Consider the following 23,895-nt stretch of genomic DNA (forward strand, 5'->3'; position numbering starts at 1 on the left):
TAAAAGTTCAGTGGTATAATAAACTGTTTTTATTGAATAGTAATCTATAAATTCAAAAAAATTTTTTATAGTATGTGTAAAAAAAGTACATACATTGAGACAATAATCATCTACATACAAAATATTTCAATTGTTGGTACATTATAAAACAGTCCACCTTATACAAAATGAAGGTATGTTTATCCGCATAACGCAAATTTAGTGAAACGTTAGATTCAATAAAAGTCTTCTTCAGCTACTTTTGTTGATGATGTCTGATTTTTTATCTGCTCTTGACTGTTGTACATATTTGCAACTTGTTGCGCTGAGGTAGCATCCTCATTGTTTTTATCATCGCGAATGCGGACAAAACGTGGAAATCGCAAAGATATTCCTTTCTCTGGATCAATAATACCAACGGCTGCCTTATGAACAGGTGACAAAGAAAGATCTGCACATTTAATTTCCCACACTTGAACTGGTTCGAACCAGTGATCAGGTTCGAGAGACGAGTCATAACGATAGTAGGACTTAGTTTGTGGTATTATATGTTCTTTGAAGAACTCTGTGTGCTTTTGAAGGTCTTCTTCACTGAATCCAGTACCAATCTACATAAGCAAGAAACATGTAAAAGATTAAAATTATATTTATCCAAACGTTTAAAACATTGTAATGAAGCTAATGACATTTACCTTACAAACACTTTGATATTCCTCATTCTCTTGATCATAACAAGCTAAAAGAAATCCTCCATAGGTTCCTGTCCTTTTTCCTTTCCCTATATAGCCACCAATGACAACCACGTCTAATGTATCACCCACACCTTCTAAATAATCTTTCTTCAATTTTAACCAATTCCGAGAACGCTTAGCAATCTCATATGTTGCATCCTGTTCTAAGGTCTTCACCATAAGGCCCTCGCAATTGCCTATTAAATATAATTATATATTTTTTTAGAAATATTTACAATTAAATAGAGACTAACCTTTGACTGATTCATCTAAGAAATCTTGCACTTGTTCCATAGTCGAAGTATCTAAACTAGTTGCAAATTTCCATTCTCCAATTACTTCTTTGAAATTCTTTTTCAATAATTCACGACGTTTTATGAAAGGTTGTTGTACCAGTGGTTCTCCATTTAAATACAATAAATCAAACATGAACACACATACTTGAACTTTAATATCTGCTTCGTTCGCATCCTAAGGGCGACAAAGATATATGTAAAACTTTCAAAGTAATTTTTTATGCATTTTGCATACCTTGCGTTTTCTTGTACTGAGTATTTGGAAAGGTAGGATTTGTTTATTCTCGTTATCCCAGGCTACTGCTTCACAGTCAAGGATACAACTTTTAACTTCTTCGCCTTGAGTATTTTTAAATCTTCCTATAATATCAGGATATTTGCTGGTATTATTTTCTTGATTCCTACTGTAAATACTAATTTTACCATCCTCGGCTAAATGAATCTGCAAAATATTTGCAAAAGTTAAATATGTTCTTTCCTTGTAACATACTACCTCCATTCTATAATATATATAATTATGAAAAATAAACCTGCGCTCTTTCTCCATCGTACTTCCATTCACAAGTAAATTTCAATCCATCGAAACGCGTTAATACTTCTTGCACACCTTTAGTAGGATGTGCCAACATTGGTTTCATAGGTATGCCAGGTGTAATTTTACATTTGTTCGGTAATTCTTCAATCCCCTCTTTTAGTAAAACAGGAATTATTTTGTCATAATTTGGACATTCACTGAAAATAAACATTATTATCACACGTATAAAAGTATTCAATTCTGGTATCTAAAATAGAAACAAATTCTTACCAATATGTTGTTTTAAGAGTAAGCGCAGTTTCGTCGTACTTTTGTTTAAAGGCATCGCTTGACATTTTCTTACTCACGTCTAAAACTTCCGGTGGATAACTTTGTATTGGTGGTGTCATAGTACACGCTAGTGCCAAAGCCTATAAGCATATATCTTTTAGCAAATTTTCTGTATCATACTGTAGCATTATCTTTAGATGACTTAATGAAAAAATCATTTTGCATAAATATATTAGTTGTCCAAAAAGTGTCTTTCTTTCGCAAAGGTGTTTCTTACAACAGTGCACCTTCAAATGTCGCGGTGTTTATCTCAACAGAACAAAATGGATCGTACATAATTCGACAAAATAATATAAAACAAAAAACGTTGTGCTTCTATTATTTCCTCATAAAATGAAAGAAATTTTTCGGACAACCTAATACTTACTTGTAACACAGATTGTTCTGCTAGACCAATTCGAAGTTTGCCGGCTAGGGACCGAATGAGGTATCTGGCTTCAGTAAAACGACACGCTACAAAAAGCGATTGAATTTTATCCAATTTTTTAGTTAAAGACTGTAAGAATAAATACATGATTACAATAAAAATATTCTGAAATTGTTTGATTATAATACTGGTATAAAGTAATTACAATTAATTATAATCAGTGCCGTCCATAAGCGAAAACTCTTACGTGTCCTTATTTATATGCCCGTATTGTGGTTACTAGCTTTACGAAATTCAAAGAGAGATAAACGAATCTGATAGTTTCATTTTTTCACACACATTTTATTCACCAATTGAAGAACGAGCATTTCGCGTCCTGCCAATGTAAATGGAACAGCACTGCTCTAAATTAATAGATGCATACCGCAGAACCAGTCATTTGTGCGATCTCTTTCAGCCTAGTATATACAATCGATACTGTCAGTGGAGCAGGTTGAAACATAGTTCTTTGATTGGAACGACTTCCTTCTGCCACGATGCCTAAATCCCCAACTGTTTGGACGTCTGCTTTAATTTGAGCTAATGTTCTACCAGTACATTGCGCTATAGCTTTCATCAAATTTGTTTCTGCCACCCCTAATTCAATCCCTAAAAAGAAGGTTATCATATTTAAACAAAAGAAGAAAACGATATACGTATATATCTGGCAATGTTTACCTTCATAAGCAGGTGCTAATTGATTGAGACATAAATATATGCTTGGAAGTAAGTCATCTGGGCTTAAAACTATTACAGATCGGAAATAATTTGATAAAATTTCTATTATTTTTAATCGAGCGCTTGTATCTTCAATCAATTCCAACGTACGTGTCAACGCAATATATGGTACCCTAAAAAAATTAAACAATTGTTTTACCATTGCAACAAATGATACACTATTAAAAAATATGAGACATACTTTTCTCCCTGTTTCCAAAATGCATCATTTATTGGGTCATATTTCGAGGCACTAGGTTTATAAGAGTGACTGGAGGACTTTTTCTTATCTTTATCAGTATTATTTGTACTTTCTTTCTTTTTTGGAGCTGAAAGATATAAAGTTTGTTAAGATAGTTATTTATTTATTTAGTAACATATTGATAAATTAAATACCAAAAAAATTATGTATCTTTTTCGCAGGCTTCTCTACGTTAGCCTCTTTTTTCTTTTCTTCTTCTTCACTGTCTTTTTGATTATCTAGAACATCCTCGTCAGAATTTTCTTCTTCGTTAACTGGGTTATTTTCCTCCACATCAAGATTTGCTTTTTTGGGACTTTCTGGCAACTATTAATCAATATATATTAATAGTCATACATATGTATATACATATATAAATATGTACAAAAATATATATATATATACCAGATTATGTTCTTCTTCGTCACTGGAATCAACAGGTGCTATTATCCTTGACCTTTTTTTAGTAGCTTTTTTTTCACTACTTTTAACATTCTTTTTAGTTTTAGATTCCTTAGGCGAAGACTTTGAAGATTCAAATTCATCACTTGTTTCTGTTTTCTTTTCTACAGTCAACTCATTTTCTTTCTGGTCCTCATCACTTGACACATCTTTCAATTTCTTCTTTGCATCGCTCTTCTTAGGGGTACTTTTTACTTCATTGGTTTTTCTTTTCTTTTTAGTAGCAGTATGTGGAGTTTTACTTTTTCTTTTTTCCTTTTCCTTAGTTGTTGCTATTGGTGATAGCTTAATTTTTGGTGTTCCTAGAATATAGGTATAACATCAAGAAAACTGGAAAATATAGATTACATTTATTTAATTACATAATATAGTTTACCATTTTCTTTCTTTAGTGGTAACGGAGATTTTGAGACTGATTTCTTCCTTGAGGAATTTCCAATAGGTGGACTAAAAAAGAAATAGATTGATAGATCTTATATTGATATTATACATGAAATTTTAAATACCCTATCAATTATAATGAACCATTTCCTAACAATTTCTATAATTAAATTTAATTACCTGGCAGTTTCACTGCTATCTCCACTATCGTCTCTTTTTCGTTTAGGGTTACCCGAATTGCTTTGGTCTCCATTCTTTACAATTTTGCTATTAGCGAGTATCCGATTAAGAACATTATTTACAATAGGGGAAAAAGCATTATTCAATTGGAATTGTTTACTTAAAAATATCACAGGTCGCGAATAAATATTATTGAATACAATTGATCTCAAATTGAACGCAATACGAGTATACATAATCGTACTTGGATAAAATAATCCACGTACCTTGCATTATTAGGTTCAGTCTTATCTTTCGTACTTGCTTTCGAAAAAAATAACCTGTTAAATAAGAAGAAATATTATAAATATATTAAAATAGTGAATACGTTATTTTGTTAAATTACATACGTTATACTACGTTGTGCCATTTTAAGGCTTTTTATGGTTATCTTGCTGTACTGTTCCCGCGCATATTTCGTGGGTCTAGGGTCATGGTATATTTATCGAAATTTGTATAGAGCCTGAAAACGAGTGGCACAACTGACCAGAAGGTGTTTTATATGCAAAAATAAGTCGAAAAAAATAACATAGTCTTTTCGTTTTAGATTTTGTTGTCAAGAAAATCGAGTTTCAAGATTCGTTGAGTAAAATTTCTGAGATAAAATTTATATATATCCAGTACTTGGTTGTTACATATTTATTTGTACAGTCAGTGGAACTGATATATTGAGGTCTTAAATTAAAACGTCAAGTAATGACACTCATTGATGTAACCGTACTTACGTCCAACGAAACGAGACTTTGACTTACTGTCATTACTGGCTACAACTATTGACAACTATTGACTGATACTCAAATGTCATTGCCTTGTCTCGTTGGACAGACTGTAGGATATAGAAGTCCTTTGAATCGTAGGCTACAAATTTTTTCATTAAAATACATATCCAATTTTTGCTTAATAAAGATTATTATTAGTAAAATCTGGAAGAAACAATTTTCAATTATCACCATATCCAGTATCATTTATTTTATATAAATTATAAACATACAGTAGTCTAAATTTAAATTGGAAAGTTCAGCATGGACCATATATGGCTTACATGGCACTCAGTATGTTTTTGCGACGGGAACTTTGAGACTATCTGAAATAATTAAATATTTTCTACATTGCAATATTTATTTGTTGACAAATTTTACATTTTAATAAAAAGAGAAGACTAAAGCTATTGAATAACGTATGACATATTTGGTAGGTAAATGTTCACTTGCATTTAATATAAAATGAACATGGCATGATCTTATAGATGAACCTAATATATACCATTAAAGATTTGCAAGATTAAAAAATGAAAGCTTATAATAAACGAGATCAAAATTCGATTTATTAAAATTTAAATATTTTTTAATTTTTTCAAATTTTAATTATTCATTAAGAAGATAGGAGGAAGCATGTGTATAAGGGAAAGAAAAACGCCGTTTCAAATTTTATTTTCATTACTATATTTCTCATATTTCTTGAAATCCAAACACATCTATTTATTATCTATTGATAAAATAATACAATAAATATCCGCATTATCCTAAAATTAACAAAATATCTTCCTTTTTTTTCTCCTCGTATTCCTTGATCTAAAGTGTGCAATTATTTTTTTGAAGCTTCTTTTCAAACATCTGTTCTTACAAATTTAAATGCAATATCCCTTAATAACAACAAACAGCCTTAGCCAATAGTGTATTCGGTGATTAAAAAAAGTAAAGCGGACAAAATGAAAAATCATCAATAACGTATAGATTACATAAAATATTAAAATATCGAGTTCGATAGCAAGCACGTATTAAGAATAATAACGAAAGGAAGGGGAAGCAATTGTGATATTTTTCTTTAATTTCGTGCGTGTCCTTAATTCATGAAAATAATGATAGTAAATAGAAAATGAAAAGCGATACGACAAAGGCAAGATACATTTGCGTCCGATTCTTTTTATTATGTTTATTTGCGGTCTATATTAAATGTGTTAATTATTCGTCTAAGGACCATTAAGTTTATCATCCAGTAATTTACATTTTGATCCTATACATTAAGTTGTGAAGTGTGTGAGTCCCAAAGAAAATTCTTACCATGACAATTCCCTTTATGATCCAATATGGACTAAACTTTTTGCAACCTTTTCATATTCTTTTTCTCTCCCTTTTTTTCTTTTTTTATCATTTTATAAACAGCACAAGATCATAGATTCTCTTGTACAAATTTTTATCTTCATATACCTCTTTTATCAACAGTTCGAATTACCTTAGAGTTAGATCATCTTTTTCTTTGAAAATATAATTTATTAAGAAAGACAAGAACTAAGAACAAATTTTACGATTATCATTGAAATTATTTAGGATAAACATAGCAAAAGGTGATGAATGAAAAAGGGAACAAATAGTTCCAGCCCTGAAATCGACATTCAGGAAAAAGGGAGATCATAGTAAGATGAACTCCGTGGATCCCGCGATTCCTTGCTATTATAAATGCTACAAAGCATCGACGATAGAAATGAATCTTTTCCTTTCTTTTTTTAAACTTTGAGAACCTTACATAGAGAAAGAGTAATATTCTCTTGTATCGTATTGTAAAATAGAAATTTGTGGAAATTACTACGGCTAAGTCAGTTAAGTAGATATCTCTCGTTATCCTGGTGACATCAACGTATTTCACGGCAAAGTGTAGCGAACATATGGAACTTCCACATCATTGCCATCAACATCGTTACAGCAAAGTTCAAATACCAACGCACGTATATGGCTTTCCAATTTCTTCTTTGATACCTTCTTCACCACTTCAGACATCAGAAGACCCATACGTTCTTGGCATTTAGGCTTTGCCATGAAGAACGAGTAAAGCATGCAAATACCTTGAGAGAGCATAGTGACCTCCAGATTGTGATGTTCTTTGAAGTAATCCAAGAACTCTTTCAGTGTCAACTCCCCTTTCACTTCAAATCGATCCCAGAGGGTCCATTCTGAATCATAGTACTTTAGTTTTGGCGCAGCAATTGGCTCTGAGAATCCAAAGAATGGCAGAGCCAAGTTGACGAAGCCATTCTTATAAACAGACAGATCTTTTACGCCGCGAGTCAGTTTAATAAGCTCGAGGCAAACCAAACCTGCTACTACTGAAGTTGTAGTAGCAATGGCTGGTATTATTTTACCAGCAATTAGTTTACTCTTGTGTCTGTCAGCTGGTGTAATTTTGTAGTTGGTAGCACGGAGATTCGAAGCTGCCACAATGAAGTCTATGTGGAAGTTGGTATCGTCATCCTTCTCGAATTCTTGCGGATATATTACCAAGCCGTTAAGATCTTCAACCCTTGGTAGTTCTTCTTGTAACTGAGTGAGTCTTTCATGATCTATATTTCCGCTACCATTGGACGCTTGTACCTGTGAATCCGTTTCCGCAATTTTCACTCCAGATTTCGGTGTGAATTCCGGCACTTGCACAGTGCTAACAATTCTAGCTATTTCATCTCGGTTTCTGTTAACAGGAATACCATAAACTTTTGCCTTTAAATTAGCAGCAGCTACAATATAGTCTAAATGTAGTGGATCATTAACATTAAATGTGAGTGGTTTGGGACATCTTTTTGGTCCAGACCAAAATGGTTGACCACTGGATGTTACTTGATCAGGCGGAAAATTATACAGAAGTTGTCTAATTTGATTGCTGTATTGTTCCTGCCAGTGGCAACGAGCCCATGCGATGCAGTCGGCGAATGTTTTTGGTCTTTCATCGACCAAGGCTGTTTTAACAGATTCTAATACTTCTAGTGGTTGAACTCCAGGTAATTTTAGCGTTCTCTCCACAAATTGTGGATCGGATATATGTTGAGCGGCGTTCTCCGCCGCTTGGCGAAATAGACCTTCGAAATTGTCTCTAGCCCATTGCAAAGTGTGTTCTATAGCATAGGGAAAATTCTTTAGCGTGCAGATTGGTACAGTTTTTTCCGGAGGATCTTGGGAGGAGCTGTATGATTCAGTTAAAAATGGAACAACAACTTGAGTATTACCCTTTGTACCTAATGTACCAGATTCCAAGAGGGGCTTCCTATAATATACACAACGACGATCCATGTAAATACGGGCGTTAACGTTATCTAACGCATTCGCAACCCCGTCTAAAACCTCAAAAAAGTCGTCGTTATATACTTTCTCTGTTTCAGGACATACTCTGTTTTCATGAGCAATCACCTTCATGTCAGGATTCATACTTTTTATAACTCTAGCTGCTGTTGATGATTTGGATTGCTGAACATCAGATGGTCTAAATAAGAATTGTCTATTCAAGTTAGATTTTTCTATCAAATCCATGTCAGTGACTATTACACTACCATTTTCAGCACCAACACCTAACATTGCAAAGTTCTTGAGCAATTCACACCCAATGGCTCCAGCTCCTACAACAAAGTATTTCAAGCTTCCAATCTTTGACTGGAATTTGCGGCCGAAAACTGCAACCTGTGAATCATAACGTGATCCAATAGGACGACAATCTTCTTCTGTAAGTTCAGAACGATCTGCAGGTAGACACTCAATGGCATCAAAATACAACCATTGGAATATAGGGTGGAACTTTCCAGAACAGGCCTTCATCACTTCTTGGGCTACAATTCCTCCAATGGTAGCATTCATTGGATTTAAGTTTCCAGAGCATATCTTTGCAAATATTTCAAGCAGCTCTGCATTTATTTCCGTTTCACTGCCTACTTCCTCTTTAACAGTTTTAGCGAGGTTCAGAAATTTGTCTGCATCCTCTTGATTCCATGGTCTAGGTAATTGTCCATTTGCTTCTACGTATTTATGTAATACAATAAAAGCCAAATGTATCTGTTCTGGATAGTCAAACTTTCCAAAATCAGTTATCTGGAACTTTGGTGTCTTCAAAGCATCTTTCAATGAAGCAAATTGTAAGATCTTTGGCATTTTTACTTGTGTTACTATACCACCCCGAATATATTCAGAGTATTTAGATGTATCCCCAATGCTGAAAGTATATGGACCAAGAACTTTTATCTTTATTGGGTCACAACCATTTAGTTCTGTCATGCCTTGTACTTCAGAAAAGGTGACAGAGTCACCATCCTCCATGCCATGACGTGTGTCGTCTAAACAAGTAACAACACCTTCTGTATCTTGTGAAATACTGGCAACCATTGAACTTACAGGTGGTTCACCATTGACATCAACTACCGTAAATTTTTCTCCAAAATCACAAAAGACTTGAGAAAATAGGCCTCTGGTATCTGCTATAATAAGTGCTATATCATTTGCATGAGTAATTTCAGAGATACGTAATTGTTCATTCAATGGAGTTTCAGTCAAAACCACAACCTTGAACTTCTTAATAAAGGAATCTGTTAACGGCCCGGAGTAGTGACATGTAGGGACATAGTTGTTCAGCTCAGACAAGCGTTGACAGCAAGCAATAGCACGGTTTTTACCTAAAAAAGAAAGTACAGTAATGTAATTTTACTGTTTAATCATGTCTGTATATAGTGCTTAACTATATAACTTTTAAGTGAGTCATACAAAAATGAAATTGATCAATAACGTGGAGGTTAATTGCTTAGTCTTTTTTAAATGATAAATATCTTTTGAATATTTCTAATACTATTGAAAATTGTTGTTACCAACAATTTAGTTATAACATAATAAGAATTTAATTTATACAGAGACATATACATAGCTACACAGTCACAAAAATTTCCATACAATTTCTACCATTTGCATTTGATTTACACGAGACACAACCCGCATCTATTTAAAGAAATTTTTTACGATAATATCGATGAACAAGACGATTGGTTATATCGTTATATCATCGCCTCGTAAGATCGCGCAATCTTATTAAAATGGATGGATAAATTTTGAGCATCAAAATAACGTTGGAAAATAATAATTTCTGTAGAAGAGGGATTCATGTATTTCGCGGGTCAAGCCGCTCACCTACGTCCGCCTCGGTAAGATAGAACTGTGAGCCGAGGTCTGAAATCTGGCACAATGCGTCATCGTGCAAGGTAACGGACTTGACGCCGCCGAGGATGACGTTCTTGGCGATTTCGACGCCGAGTCCGCCAAGACCGGATATCAAGACATTCGAGGATGCCATGCGACGCATAGCGTCATGGCCGAGGACGTAGAGCTGCCTGGAGTATAGACCCTCGTCAATTTCGGTGGTAGCCCGGGACGTCGAGCCATTTTTCGCCATGTCTGCGGTCGTCGTCGGATCGTCGTCGCCTCCTCCCGTGGTGGCAGCAACGCGTCGCTTCTTAGCTGGGGGGTCAACGGAACTCTCCACCACCTCAGCACTAGACATCGGACTTCACGGGGCGCCGTATTATGTCCGTCGATTGTTTTTCAACCCGGCCGACTGCACTTTAATAAAGCCCGTAACTGCACCGCACGCACCACACACCGACCTTGCCACACGCGTCCGCTTTCTCTTTCTCTCTTGACGCACCTCTCTTCGTCCGTTCTTCCTCACTTCCAGTTTACCCTTTCAAAGCTGTACCCAAAGTCTACCACGATACCACTGTTCATCCAACAATGATTCTCGTTCTTTCATCCGCTCTGTTGCTACTCTCGCAGTTGCACCACCAGCAATCGAGATGTCGATGCTACCTTGATAAAGTGGGGATAGGGATTCGATCAGTCGGTAAAACAGCGATACCGCCTTGTTCATGAAACAAAACCGTCCCCTTTTTTATTGTCTTGAATGCTTCGCTGATTCTCGACGACGACATGTGACGGAGTAACGAGGCAGGAATACAGATTTATCATTTCCACAACGAAATTTCGCACATTATTGCTTCTTTATTTTCCTGTTGCGACATGGTGGATTAACATTACATCATGAATTTTGCATTTGAACAGTGTTCGGTGATTGGAGTAAGAAACAGGCGAATGGGAAAGCAGACTGAATGGATAGTCGGAGATGATTGGTTGGTTATGTTATATATTAATTACACTTGAAATGACTCCGACCAATAAATAATTTCGAATTGAAATTTTTCTGGTTAGATAAGCGCCATCTATATACGCGTTATCATTGGCGACTATCGTGTCTAACCTAGCAATTTTATGTTTTTGCTTATCTGACGTGGCAAGATGCTTATCTAATAAATTATGTACGCATCAATGGCGTGGCGAGTTATTGGCACGCAATCGTAGAGTTACATACTACTTTCGTGTCGATAACAGAGATATTAGGTCACGTGTTTTTCTATAGATATTTTTTATCGAGGAGACAAACATAATTTTCTTAACAATCGTCCTAGTTTTTATTCGCTCACAATGCTCTTTTTTATTAGACATGTTATTTTTATCGATATTCAATAGCCGAGTTATAATTTCTAGAACAATCCAGTTTAAAAAAGAAGTATACAATTCAATGAAACTGTCCAGTTCTACGAATGGTCAGGTAATAAAGAACAAAATCTCGTAAAACAATCAAATGCTTTATTGTACGTAATTTGGTCAACACCTTTATCATTACAGGAGTTACAGGATATGTCATTTTATATTATTCAGAGGTAGAATTCAGTAATTTATATCAACCTGAGTTATTTTGTCATTATCACGGAAAAATACTGACTTTTATGTAGATATTCACGTCTAAGTTCACACATAATTATGTACATATATACTTTTACCACACGTAAATAAAACTTGGACTACGCGTACTACATATTTTCGTCACTTTGAAAACACGATATTTCTGTGTCGTTACCAAAACAGATGTTCAGCTTACCTTTTTTTTAAATTTACCAACATTAATGCATACTTTCGTCATTAAACTTTAATTATCGATCCAAAATAATTTTTTCTAATCATCCAAAAAACTCTTTATTATCGACTAATTTTCATGTGCACTCTTCCTAATTCATTTTCTTATCTTTACAGTCGACTCAATGGCTTTGACCAAGTCAAGGTTATCACGATTAAAGTACATCAGACTATCGTGCTTGTTGACTCGAGTGTTCAAAGTGGTTTATCCTCGTCAATAGGAATTGGACTTCCAAAAGCTCTTCCTGAAGTTTCGTCCTCTTTCTCTTTGGATTTTCTTGGTGTCCTTATCGAATGGTCTTCGGGTTCCGGAGTGCCGAACGGGGACGAGATGTGTGATACCGCCGGAAATGGCGCTGTTGGCGCCTCTGACTCAGCTGTGTCCGGCGTTGAGTTCGCCATCTCCAGAGGACCGCTGAGTATCGAGTCTGGGGATTCGTTGTACGAATGGTCGGTTGGTTGAACCGGTTCGCCCAGGAGATCGTTCGTCTCCGATGGTCTTCGTTCTTCAGGGACTGTCGAGGTGCGACGCATGCTCGGCTTTTTGTACCTGTTACCATGCGTCCCTTCAATTAGTAGGTAGAATGGTACTGATTATATCAGGCACCATAACACATTGTAGACTAAAGTCTTGGTAAGTTTCTGAGTGAACTTGAGCAAAATTTTGGAAAATTTTATTTTATGTGACTAGAGATTACCACTAGAATCATACCATAAAAATATGGTGGGTTTCAGACTTTTTAATTTTTTAATTACTAAAAATATGCGTCTGCGGATATTTATGCAAATTTATATTTTTGTGAATATAATTAAAAAAATGAAATCTGGATATTTTATATATTTTTATGTGCATTTAGTATACTTTTGACTTTTAAATCCTTTACAGATGCATTCACATTCGCAGCTTAATAATTTCTATCAGCAAAATCAATGTTTCTTTTTATTGAAATAATTATAGCTATTTAATTTCATTATTTTAATTATACTTATATGCGTGTAATATATTTTAGTAAATGTCACAGGATAATTATTTTATCATTAAAGAGATCAATTTTGATAGGATATACAGCAAAACTTCTAGTCCACAATGTGGTAATTATTTCTTGATTTATTTAAAAAAGATATAATTAATTGGAATACATTTGAAGCGAATTCCAATGTCGATTTGCATTGCAATTGGCTTTGATAGGAGACTAAGGCTTATTGATTTGAATATCGTATTGGCTCTAGTATTATGATGATTTATTTAGTGCTACTTACTGATTAATGTCTATCGGTGATATAGCTTGATCCGGACTCGTTCTCGTCGTCCCGTTCCCGTTGTCCCATGAATTGTGTCGACGATGATGACTCTTGTCTTTGTATGCTTCTGCTATGTTATTATAACTCCCTACGATTCTACGTTTGTCTAGTTCTTTCTGAATCTTCTCTGGCATACTACTAACGGATCTGTATAATCCATTCCGGATCATATCCTACAAATTTAAATTTCTGTTATATCTTTTAAACATTACTTTGCTATGTAAAGTACTGAAAAATAATTAACGTAATTAAGTAGATACAGCGAATACAATAATAGAGAAAGGAAAGTTTAAAAGATTTCGACATACACTCGAAAGAGGCGTAGGTTCGACGTTAGGGTTGGTCCAAACATTGGTAGCGCCAGGTGCGTCCTCGTTATCGTTCAACATTTCCGCCGAATAGGTTGGTCTGGCAGGTATAATTGGCGACCGGCAACACACTCTACAGTAATAAAATCTACCGGATTAATTGTATGTCGAGGTCGTCTTAAAATCCTGTTGTACTTACGAATTAACGTCCTCGAGTTTCTTCAGTAACCTTTCGTTTTCTCTGCATACGAGTTCTTGGTCCCGTATCACTTGCTCCCTCGTAGCATATAATTCTGCATTTTCTCGACGGAGAGCTTCGTTCTCGGTGATATACGCGTGGATAAGTTGACTTAATTCGGGTCGTTCCATTTCGGATAGTTTATTCAAATCCACCACCGGAGGTGTCAATGGCACTCTTCTTTCAGCTATAAAAGGTTATTTAAGGAGAAATTTTATAATTTTGCCTTTCTCGTTTTAATTATATTAAATCGTTGTTACTAAATTTTCAATTAAATCTTTTTATTAAACTCACTATTGTATTAAATCTTTCTTATTAATTGACATTTGATACTTACTTTTGGATTCGCTACGAACTATATTCGATGCATCACCACTTAAATGAAGAGCCGCGCGCAGATGTTCGTTTTCCGTCTGAAGAGCTCCTACTTCTCGTTTTAAACTGAGAATCAGAGCTTCTCGAGCATCCTATATAAAAGCAAATTCTATTTGTATTTCATGTTTTCTATATACTTATAATTTACAATTAATATACCTCACTCACCATTACCACGATAGGTTTCGTTCGAATCTTCTTCACCCTCGCCGCGTACCTCAACGTATTCAATGTTTCGCTCGCGTTCGACTTGGCTGGCGAAATACAGGCGATCTAAAATTCAATTAAACCATCCAATCAGTTATACCGATTGAGTGTATAATTATTAAGTTGTCCTTGTTAGAATAATTTGATTTACCATTAATGTAACGCCATTTCCTGCCAAACTGTCGGCTAGAAGCTTAGTCAGTTTGCTGTCTCGATACGGAATGTGACCACCCTTGCGTTTTCCATCGCTCAAAGAGGCTATGCAGTAACCTTTAAAGTAAAAAGTGTCAATCTCAAAAGAAGTTGGAGAAACTTTTCTGTAACGTAAAGTCGTTTCCATGCAATTCGCGCTATCACGTTCGTTTATCGATCGTCACATAGAAGTCGATGTTGCGGGTGAAGTCTGCGCTCTTTTGTTCATCGATTTTTACGATCCTTGCGCATATTTGATAACGTAAAGTTTCATCGTAATATTAAACGAGGTTCGATTAATTTGGTATTGAACATTCGACAAAATTCTGCTTCGAGATAGACTTTGAGAGAAGACAACTCGAAGATTGAACCGCTTTAGTATTTCAGTGCTTAATTTGTGTTGTATTTTTTCTTATAACTTTTTGATAATCGTACCTAGAACCATGAGACTTTTATTAATATTATTCGCTTCCTCCAGAGTCTTCCCTTCGCTTTGCGTTTTCTTCGTCATCTCACTTCCAGCCAGATCGACGAAGTTAATTTTCCCTTGTCTCGATATAAACACGCTGTTATCCATCTGTCGATAGTAATATTTGTATAAAATTTGTCTTTATCGTACGATAATTTGGATACTCACCTGTTGTTCAGACGTGATGCTGACAGTGAGAATACTGTGACTTCTACTGGAATAGTCGTTCATATTGTGCGAACCAACTTTTCTATTTCTCATGCCTGAAAAATCATATTACTATAAATACGCTTTTCTAACATTTGGAAATTTTTTTAAAGTAATGTCAACGAATTTAGATATTTATGGATTTTCTATCTTCTTAAATAAATCTGTGAATTTTACTATATTTTTTAATCGGATTTATCGCGTTTGATATTTTCACAATGAAACACGTGCTGTGTGTAAGGGATGGTAAAGGGGTTTAAAGTACATCTATCGGGGGTGCAAAGAGTGAAGATCAATAACACGACTACCTTCTTCGAGAACCGCCAGAAGATCATCAAGTTCCTCGCACTCGACAGTGAAAAGGTTCTCAACGAAAAAGCCCCGTGTCTTTTTGCTCCATCGTACCATTAGGGGTTTCCTCGACGTGCCAGGATTTAACAGATCTATTACCTGCGGTTCAAAGGTAAACGATGCCTTGTAAATCGGTGACGAAGCTCTTCTCTCTTTCCACTGAAAGTGATATCCACTGACCTTTTCGTTGTAGATCTCCAGAAAGGAAGCTTTTAACACGAAATTACAATCTTGTCGTTCTTGCAACAACTTAAACAGGTAGACGAAAGACCGGAAGACCAGGCCGTGTTGCTCCGAGTAAGGGTTCATCCTTTCGAACTGCTTAAGAGAAAAACATTCATTGATGATTCTTGTAATTTGACAAAAAGCGCTTCTTTGCGTGATTTTACTTTCATCGTAAAATTTAGGCGATTAATAATAACAAAGCTTAATTAACTATCATTAAATCTTAAAAAAAGATTCCATCTTTTAATTCAATTCTCCTATGTAACATTATATATTGAATTAATTTGTAAAATAAAAAATTAACCAACCGAAGATTTTTACACCACTGAAATTTGGAAGTAGCAAGTATACAAATGCTAGAAGTAGTGTAAAGCGCCACGTTTAATAATTCGAACACTTTTATTGATAATTTGTTTGTTTTTGCGATCACGTATAACATTGTTCGAGCGGTAAACGAGTATCGTTTAGATATACCGTCATTATCTTATCTACGCACGTCGAACAACATTAACCTTTCTGTTACATTCATACACGGCCTTCACTTCAACTCGATCAACTATTTTAATACATTATTCGTAATCGCCTTTTGCTATTCTTACGCTTCTTGGCGAGTGTTTCTGGAAACTCGGTTTTTTTCTGACGGAAATTCTGACGGAAAACCGTACTCGGTTTTCATTGAAAAAACCAGCGTGTGAGACCGATGAATTTCTATCTGAAGAGTAGGTAAAAAGTTGACAAAGGAATCTTCTTCGCTAACCATTTCTGGAGGCCCTGTGAGGGTGTGAGTTTTTCCGCTTCCGGTTTGCCCGTAGCAAAACGCGGTGCAGCTGAATCCTTCTACCGCCATTTCAATAAGCTTTTTCACACCAGAGAATTGCAAGATGTCCTCCTGAGTGGCCGTGGGCTCGAACACCACGTTGTACGAAAATAATTTGCCCTTCTTGTCCCCGCTGCTTGGAACTCCGTCGCACTGTGCAAGGTTGAACGATAAAAGTCCATGTGATTCACGATAATTTCGTTTAGATATTTTTAATTAAACGCGAGGGGGCTAGCAAGAGAAGGAAAAATGATATCGAATAATCGACGAATTATCCGAGCTCGCAACATTTCTTCAAATTAATCAGAGGACATAATAAGCGATATACTTACGTATATCTGTCCATCTCCGGGAAATTGTACGGCCATATCGTCACCGGCTTTAATTTCCTTGCTATTAAGCGGACGTACTCTATAAAATGATCGATTAACCAGGAAAATTATGTAAATTTAATATTACACTTGCAATCATCCCATGCAAGTTTAATAAACGTATCTGAGTTAATTGATCAATGAAATAATACTAGGTGTTCTTACCTGACAACGACATTTATGTTGTTCTCTGGAAGCCAATTCTTGGTGGCGATCACTCTCTTATCACCGTCTACCAGTCTCTCGATACTACCAGTCCTGGAATCGAAACAAGCAGACAAACGATAACGATTTTCAAACGGTGTAGAAAGCCTGTTAGTTTTCTGTAGAAGCGTAAAGTCGTTCTCGATCATGATCGAACGCTTCAACAGGAGTAACCCATCTGGCAATTCGTGATTGACCTGCTATCATGGCGGCTAAATAATTGAGGAAGTTCAATCAATTGGTCTAACTGAAACCGTCAGGAAAAATCGCGTGATTGACCAGGCTCGTTTACGAGTTCGTCTTTTTTCCTTCTGCACCACGGAGCTAATCGTAGTATTGAAAAATCGTTTCGACCTCAGTCAATAATTCACGAGGGCTTGATTACCGAACTCGACAGCCTTGATTGATTGCCTGGATAAACAATACTTTACGATTGTTGTTCATCGTACTTACGTACACGTAATAACGTACGATATCGATGTATCGCTCTTTATTAATCGTAAGTGGTTTAAATAAATCTCCAATGAAAAATTGGTGTAATTTGTTTGAAATATTATTCGCAAATAATTTTAAATTAGACGACTACCAAGGTGGAATTTTTCTTCCACCGAATGGAATAATTGTTACACTTCTACGATACTGCAGCGTCCGAAGATCGTTCAAACTTTCGAAACAGCAATGCTTTCAAAGATTATCGCAACATTGAACATTTACAACTTTTGGAGATTATTCAATCAAGCTTTGAAATTTTCAAAGATTACTCTAACTTTCAAAATTTCAATTTGCAAACTTGTTATTCGAGCTTGCAAAGTTGCGACATTTTCAAAGAATATTCTGAATATTCGCGTTCTAATGTTTTCAACTACAAGTACAATATTTCTCCAACGAAACCGATAACATCGGTATGACGACCGTGAAAGCCTAAAATTATTCGTACAGAAACTGCGATTTCGCGTTCGTTTAATTGATGCACGTTGCACAAACAAGACATGCATGACTTGCGAAACTTTTCCATTTCCTTGGTCGGTGGAAAGGGTCATTGACAATGTATACACTTGTGACAGGAACAACGTGTTTACTATTATTTCACTATAGCGTAGTATGTCATAATTCCTCGAGAACTGTAATACGCAGTTCTTATTCCGAGCCTATCGCAACAATGACATTTATTGCGTACTATAGTTCCATGTGTGACGTCGAGCAATTCGTTGTCTCGAAGACATAGAAAAAAATTACCTTTTAATATACCTTTAATCGAGAATTACAATTACTTTAAAAGCGTGGAGTATATATTGTAGAAAACGTGGATCGAGCACTCGAACGTGTGACATTGATGGGCAACGATCGATAAAGCTTTCTCAAATTGCCATCGCTTCAAACGTTTTAACGAACCTTATGAAAAATTGTAATGGACGTTACCAGTAGGTAAGTACTTTCTGTTCGTTTTATTTGTTAACGCACTTTCATTATTTTGATATAAATCATGTTTCACGTGCCTTATTTCTTTAATCACGCGAACGATTATTCCCGTAGATGTTTATCGATCCAACTTGTACGAAACAGATCGATTTTTAGGGCGTAGAAATGTTCGGTTAATTGTTCAGATTCAGAATGAATATTTTTTTTTATTTACGCATGAATTTGATGACGTTGGCGAGTTGACGATGAATCTAAAATCTATTTGTAATTTACACATTTGCGATCCGATTCGCGATTCAAGTTACATCGATTGCTATTAATATCGTCTGAGAACATTGTATGTGCGTTTTAATTACTTTCGTTGTTATTCTTCTTACGATTCCATTCGATAATGATTCTCTGTTTGGCGGAAGCTCTTTGCTCGAATAGAAAATACAGAATTAACACCAATTTGTAGATTGAAGGTTGAAAATTGTTTCATTGGGATAAGATCAATTGATATATGTAATATGTGTTTCAACGTTTTTGAGATTATATCATATTCAACGCTTTAGAGATTTTATTATCAACTTTCATAAATTAATATACAATTCTAAATAGTACTTTTTAGTTTTAATTACAGCTAATTCTCCAGAGTTCTTAGAATTAAGGAAACAAACATTACAATAATTCTTACGTAAGAAAAGATAAAAATATCAGGTACATTCAATTCTCCATAATTTTTATATAATAGAAAAAGAAAAAAAAATAAAATAAAACACTAGTTTTCTCTGTTTTATTGGACTCTTCCCTCTGCGCTATTATTCATTTTTCGCCATAAAGTAGCACGAATCGTCCTATCGCAGGAAAAATGTTCGTTTCACGTGTCTGACCGCTGAGATCTCTTTCCATGGGCACACGTTTTGCGATCGTCGTGATATTGACCGTCAGAAAGAGACAGTCGAGCAAGGTCTCCCAATCGATACACGGCATCGAAATGTGTCGCAATTGCGACGTATGTGTCTATCAATGTTGGTATTCCCGTACGTTATATCTAAGCGAAACGATTAAGGTGAATTTACACGAGGATGCAACCCCTCACACGGAAAATTAAATCGAATGATATAGAAAGCTTCGTCGTCGCGTCACATCGATTTATAATATCTCTAGCCTGATCTCGAGGACAGTTTCTAGGAAACGATTCGACACTCTAATTTCACTGTCAGAATTCTCTTGACAATTTATTTATGGGTTTTTCCTCCGAAGCCGTTAAACTCGCCGCTCGATCAATTCGATTCTAGCTTTCCGCTAGATTGGAAGTTAATTCTGTATTCTTATGTCGTCGCGATCGTCGAGCATCACCCGCCATAATTTCCTACCGGTAGTTTTCCATTAGTCAATATTTTTTCTCCCGTTTTCTTTTCCACTTTTAACAGAATATATTCACAACGTGTCAAGGTTTGTATGATCTTCTCTTCACGTGGCTTACTGTCAATATCTCTTTTCTTATCATTGTTTTTGTTTTGTGCTTTACAGCTTGAATAAATTAAGAGAATTTCGTGTGTTATCAATTATCAATTCAGTACTTATCATTAAGTAATTCCTAGTAAATTGTATCATTTTGGTTCCTATTGTCTGAATGTTATCATAAAAGTTGATAAAGAAACAAATTCTTTTATTCTGCGAATAGACGATATTGTTCTAATGTATATTGCATATGTTCGAGTTATAGAATATTTGTAAATTGTTCGATGACAAAACCGTCATCGTGTTAGGAAATACCGACGTAGAACGTATCTTAATGGAAAAAAAGAGAACGAAAATAATTCTCACATCGATTGTTTGGTGCGACGCGTCAGTTCCTCGCAGAAATGTGATCGATAGTTTCTACGTAAACGTTTGCTTACAGTATCCACTTACATGAAATTGCTGTAAAAGCGTTAATATTCCATCAGATAGTGTTAATACGAGTTACATGAGATACTTGCATTGGCCGAAGGAGTGAAAATTACGTACTTATCTATTTTTTCTCAGCAGATCATTTCTAAATGATCTGAACTTAAACGTGTAACAAGAAGAAAAAGCTAAACTATTCATTAGAATCATTAATATTTTTCTATGACGATATGATTTGTACAACGTAATCGACTACAGATGATCTTATAATGATAAAATAATAGTGTAATAATATATGATAATAATAATAATAATAATAATAATAATAATAGATGAGCTAAATTTAAATGTGACGAAAAGAAAAAGCTATGCTATATATTAAGAATCATTAACATTCTTCTTTAACCACATGCTCTTGAAATTGATTAAATCTGGTTTAATAATGATGAAATAATAGTATAATAATATATAACACAGCGTGATGAGAAGAAAAAGCTAAAATGTTAAAAACATTCGTTATTACGTGGTAATCGATTAAAGCTGATCTAATAATAATAACGAATAATGATAAAACAAAAATATCAGATAAAAACGAGGACGAATACTTACTCGCTTCCACGAGACTGTTGAAGGCTACTTTTCGTGACTACTTTAATTGTAGAATTGCTCTTTCCTGGACTATTTCCCCTGGAAGTAGTGTGATCCGCGGGACTATTGCCGCGTGATACGCGACTCTTCCCTTTATCCTTCTTCGCATTTTCTTTTTGAAGACTGTCGCCTCGGGAAGGCGATGGACTTTTCACAAGCACCATTCGTCAACCTTCAAGAGCGTCATAAACAGCGATTAATGAAATACAATCGTATGAAAGTAACGCATGACCATCGTCATAATTACCAATTAACGAGATACAATCCCGCTAATACAACTAATGGTATTAATAAAATGTAATTAATAGAATTAATACAGAGAAATAGAAATTGATCTGGACATAAATTCAGGCCAAGTACCTACATACAGTATAATTTAATCTCGTTTAAATTAATTTTAAGTCGTGCGATCGGTGTCGTTCTCACGAGATATCTCGAGTCATCATGAACAATCGGACCCATTTGAAGATGGATCATCGCAGAAGATCGAGAAGTGAAATGCTTCATTTTCCGGGATTCACAATAGTGAAAGCCTTTTCGAATGAATTTAATCCTGCCCGACAAGAGTACGAAAATTTATACAACAACGAACCGGTTAATTACACGTATTCGCTTACATATGCGATGATAATTACATGCGTTGCCGTAATTGAAGCGAAAGTTTCGCCGCTAATTGCGATTCTACCGTAGAAATCCTTCAGTCATCTGTCATCGATCGAATCGTGATTGTGAATTAAACATAAACGTAAGTATACGCTTTTTCGAAATATTTTCTTTTTCACGGCTGTATTTAAATAAATGAAACTGTGACGAAATGAAAGTGTAAACTACGATCGTATTAATCAACGCGCGTTTTTCTGTTTCTGTCGGGTTAAGAAGGCCAGAAAAAGAGTTATGTAGATCATGGGACTCGGTTGTTTCGCGACTACGTTCCGCTTGGTTCGTTTTACACCTTTCATTTTGCACCTTTCCTTTTTACAACAATTAACGTAAAGGTAGTGGTTTACTGCGATTTTGAAAGTGAAAGCCAATAAGAGCGACGGTAGAACTGTTCCGCGCGGATCCACGCGATCGATTTGCTTCAAATGTGTCCGAATCTTAAAAGTTTGATAATCGTAAAAATGTAGTAAACGTCCCGAAATGATAACGCCAATGACTCTCCTTTCTTTTAATATCGATTCTTTCTAACTAGCTAGAAATTCATGCGACAACGAAAGAAAGAAGACTATTATAGCAATAGGGAAGAGTGCATTTTATTGCCACATTTATTACGGTGATTTCTTTCACAACTTTTACGTCGTAAGCGTTCAGATTGGACACATTTCCTATAATTTTCTAGGAAACAGTTCTAAAAGATATTCACACTTTAGGCATTAACAGCCCAGTGTAGAAATTTCCAAATTCCAATAGTGAAATTCCTTAATATCAGGAACACGTCATAAACATTGCTATGTATATCAATTTCTGCTAACTCCATATTCAATTCCAGATAACGAGAATCCATCAACCAAATACACTTACATTCGAAATTTCATAGATCGATCAAAACTGTCCCATCACCCAAACTTCTTCATCGATTTCTCCCTTTGCTGTTCAGCTTCTGTCAATCTTCTTTTATCACTTTTGATAATCCAATATCCAATTTCTAACTCTATCTCTGAAGATTTTACGCGAGAGTGTCCAATTTCTAGCAATCTCTGAAGATTAACACAATGGTGTCTCGATTAACACGAACGTTTTAAGGATAACGGAAACTCGTGCAATAGGAACAACAGACGGCACGCTACTGACACTTAGCAGGGGTGTTTTCGCGGAGGGTGGTAGTTTTCCCTACAGCGGACGTTTCGTGGACACCGATCGAAACTGGTGTCTAACTCATCGTTGTTCAGACGCATCGTGTTCCCCTTTCGTCCCTGGCCACGGTCATCGTCCACGTGGGCCCCGATGTTGTATCAGAGTTAGAATGAGCTTGACATACGTTGCGTGGAGGTAGACATCGTTGATCAATGGGCCAGTAGGCTGTCTTGACTTCTGACGCAAGTCGCATCATGGAAATAAACTAACCGTCGAACAATGACAGCCCTTATGAACGCAAAACGACATAAGTCACACAAATATTTAAATAACCGACTACTGAAAATTTCATATTCAACAGAGACCTTGAGGCCCATGAAATATGAAGAGACTAACATTCCGCGATTTTCGACTGTAATATTAACTACGCCGAAATATCTCGTTATATTTTGTGTCTCGCATCCCTGACGATGTTACGTATTACATGTAGAATTTGACAGATTGCAAGATATCTGAATTAATATGTCCACTACTATTGAAATATGATCATTCATTACTGAAATTTAATTATTTTTTCAACAAAAATTATTTATTTTTATAGGTACACTTCTCACCGTTTTGTTCACCTGTCTAAATTATTTTGTCGAAATGTAAAAAAATTAAAGTACGATGATTGCGTTCACAGTGTTCCTTAATTGATCGCATGGGCGTGATATATACAGTAACAGCAGTGATTCTATTTTTAATATCTAACGGTATTATAGATGCAAGATGTGAAATGTTTTATGAAAGAAGTAGGGTATTCGTGGATCCTCGAGTTCTCTAATTGT

General features: G+C 35.4%; 4 protein-coding genes across 11 annotated transcripts in view; 1 reads left to right on the top strand and 3 right to left on the bottom strand.

The window, feature by feature from the left end:
- Window positions 1–29: 29 nt before the first annotated feature.
- On the bottom strand, window positions 30–5,089 carry DNAlig1 (DNA ligase 1). 5 transcript variants are annotated; one of them, XM_076617563.1, is made up of 17 exons: window positions 5,023–5,089; window positions 4,648–4,760; window positions 4,525–4,578; window positions 4,259–4,345; window positions 4,074–4,144; window positions 3,641–3,999; window positions 3,391–3,562; window positions 3,197–3,323; window positions 2,956–3,128; window positions 2,663–2,886; window positions 2,239–2,367; window positions 1,812–1,951; window positions 1,537–1,738; window positions 1,242–1,448; window positions 965–1,181; window positions 672–907; window positions 63–587 (listed from the first exon to the last, which is right to left on the bottom strand). In XM_076617563.1, exons 2-17 carry the CDS (start codon window positions 4,665–4,667, stop codon window positions 216–218), a joined length of 2,790 nt encoding a protein of 929 aa, XP_076473678.1. In that variant the 5' UTR covers window positions 4,668–4,760; window positions 5,023–5,089; the 3' UTR covers window positions 63–215. The 5 variants fall into 5 exon arrangements, 4 of the variants coding, with proteins under 4 accessions (XP_076473677.1, XP_076473678.1, XP_033184949.2 ...); XM_033329058.2 differs by having other exon boundaries at window positions 4,648–5,079; XR_013058121.1 differs by lacking the exons at window positions 4,525–4,578; window positions 4,648–4,760; window positions 5,023–5,089 and adding an exon at window positions 30–44 and having other exon boundaries at window positions 119–587; window positions 4,259–4,518.
- Window positions 5,090–5,715: 626 nt separating this feature from the next.
- On the bottom strand, window positions 5,716–10,891 carry Uba1 (ubiquitin-like activating enzyme 1). Its single transcript, XM_033329056.2, has 2 exons — window positions 10,225–10,891; window positions 5,716–9,719 (listed from the first exon to the last, which is right to left on the bottom strand). The coding sequence occupies exons 1-2, from the start codon at window positions 10,592–10,594 to the stop codon at window positions 6,937–6,939; spliced, it is 3,153 nt and encodes a 1,050-aa protein (XP_033184947.1). The 5' UTR covers window positions 10,595–10,891; the 3' UTR covers window positions 5,716–6,936.
- Window positions 10,892–11,716: 825 nt separating this feature from the next.
- Window positions 11,717–23,057, bottom strand: LOC117154233 (Kinesin-like protein at 54D). Of its 4 annotated transcripts, none has more exons than XM_033329064.2 (16): window positions 22,793–23,057; window positions 21,233–21,443; window positions 17,291–17,383; window positions 17,087–17,165; window positions 16,695–16,907; window positions 15,893–16,033; window positions 15,670–15,811; window positions 15,323–15,417; window positions 15,121–15,262; window positions 14,645–14,763; window positions 14,455–14,559; window positions 14,249–14,378; window positions 13,873–14,098; window positions 13,674–13,773; window positions 13,324–13,538; window positions 11,717–12,613 (listed from the first exon to the last, which is right to left on the bottom strand). In XM_033329064.2, the coding sequence occupies exons 2-16, from the start codon at window positions 21,433–21,435 to the stop codon at window positions 12,259–12,261; spliced, it is 2,358 nt and encodes a 785-aa protein (XP_033184955.2). In that variant the 5' UTR covers window positions 21,436–21,443; window positions 22,793–23,057; the 3' UTR covers window positions 11,717–12,258. The 4 variants fall into 4 exon arrangements, with proteins under 4 accessions (XP_033184955.2, XP_033184953.2, XP_033184951.2 ...); XM_033329062.2 differs by having other exon boundaries at window positions 13,674–13,806; window positions 15,893–16,030; window positions 22,793–23,056; XM_033329060.2 differs by having other exon boundaries at window positions 13,674–13,821; window positions 15,893–16,030; window positions 22,793–23,056.
- Myo61F (unconventional myosin 61F) overlaps window positions 18,509–23,895 on the top strand; it is a 34,794-nt gene continuing 29,407 nt past the window's right edge. The window contains exon 1 of the mRNA XM_033329047.2: window positions 18,509–18,754. Within this exon, the coding sequence (XP_033184938.1) occupies window positions 18,738–18,754 (17 nt within the window). The 5' untranslated portion in view covers window positions 18,509–18,737. The remainder of the gene's footprint in view (window positions 18,755–23,895) is intronic.

The sequence above is a fragment of the Bombus vancouverensis genome, chromosome 3 (assembly GCF_051014615.1).
Source record: "Bombus vancouverensis nearcticus chromosome 3, iyBomVanc1_principal, whole genome shotgun sequence".
NCBI lineage: Eukaryota > Metazoa > Arthropoda > Insecta > Hymenoptera > Apidae > Bombus > Bombus vancouverensis.

Coding starts and splice junctions, on each gene's coding strand:
- DNAlig1 (XM_076617562.1), bottom strand. CDS start 4,494: ATGTATACTCGTATTGCGTTCAATTTGAGATCAATTGTATTCAATAAT. Junction 1,739..1,811: donor ACTCTTAAAACAACATATTG/GTAAGAATTTGT, acceptor GTTTATTTTCAG/TGAATGTCCAAATTATGACA. Junction 1,182..1,241: donor TCAGTACAAGAAAACGCAAG/GTATGCAAAATG, acceptor TGTCGCCCTTAG/GATGCGAACGAAGCAGATAT.
- Uba1 (XM_033329056.2), bottom strand. CDS start 10,594: ATGTCTAGTGCTGAGGTGGTGGAGAGTTCCGTTGACCCCCCAGCTAAG. Junction 9,720..10,224: donor TCTTACCGAGGCGGACGTAG/GTGAGCGGCTTG, acceptor TTTCTTTTTTAG/GTAAAAACCGTGCTATTGCT.
- LOC117154233 (XM_033329060.2), bottom strand. CDS start 21,435: ATGGTGCTTGTGAAAAGTCCATCGCCTTCCCGAGGCGACAGTCTTCAA. Junction 17,384..21,232: donor CAACAGTCTCGTGGAAGCGA/GTAAGTATTCGT, acceptor TTTCGATTCCAG/GACTGGTAGTATCGAGAGAC. Junction 13,539..13,673: donor AACCTACGCCTCTTTCGAGT/GTATGTCGAAAT, acceptor TTAAATTTGTAG/GATATGATCCGGAATGGATT.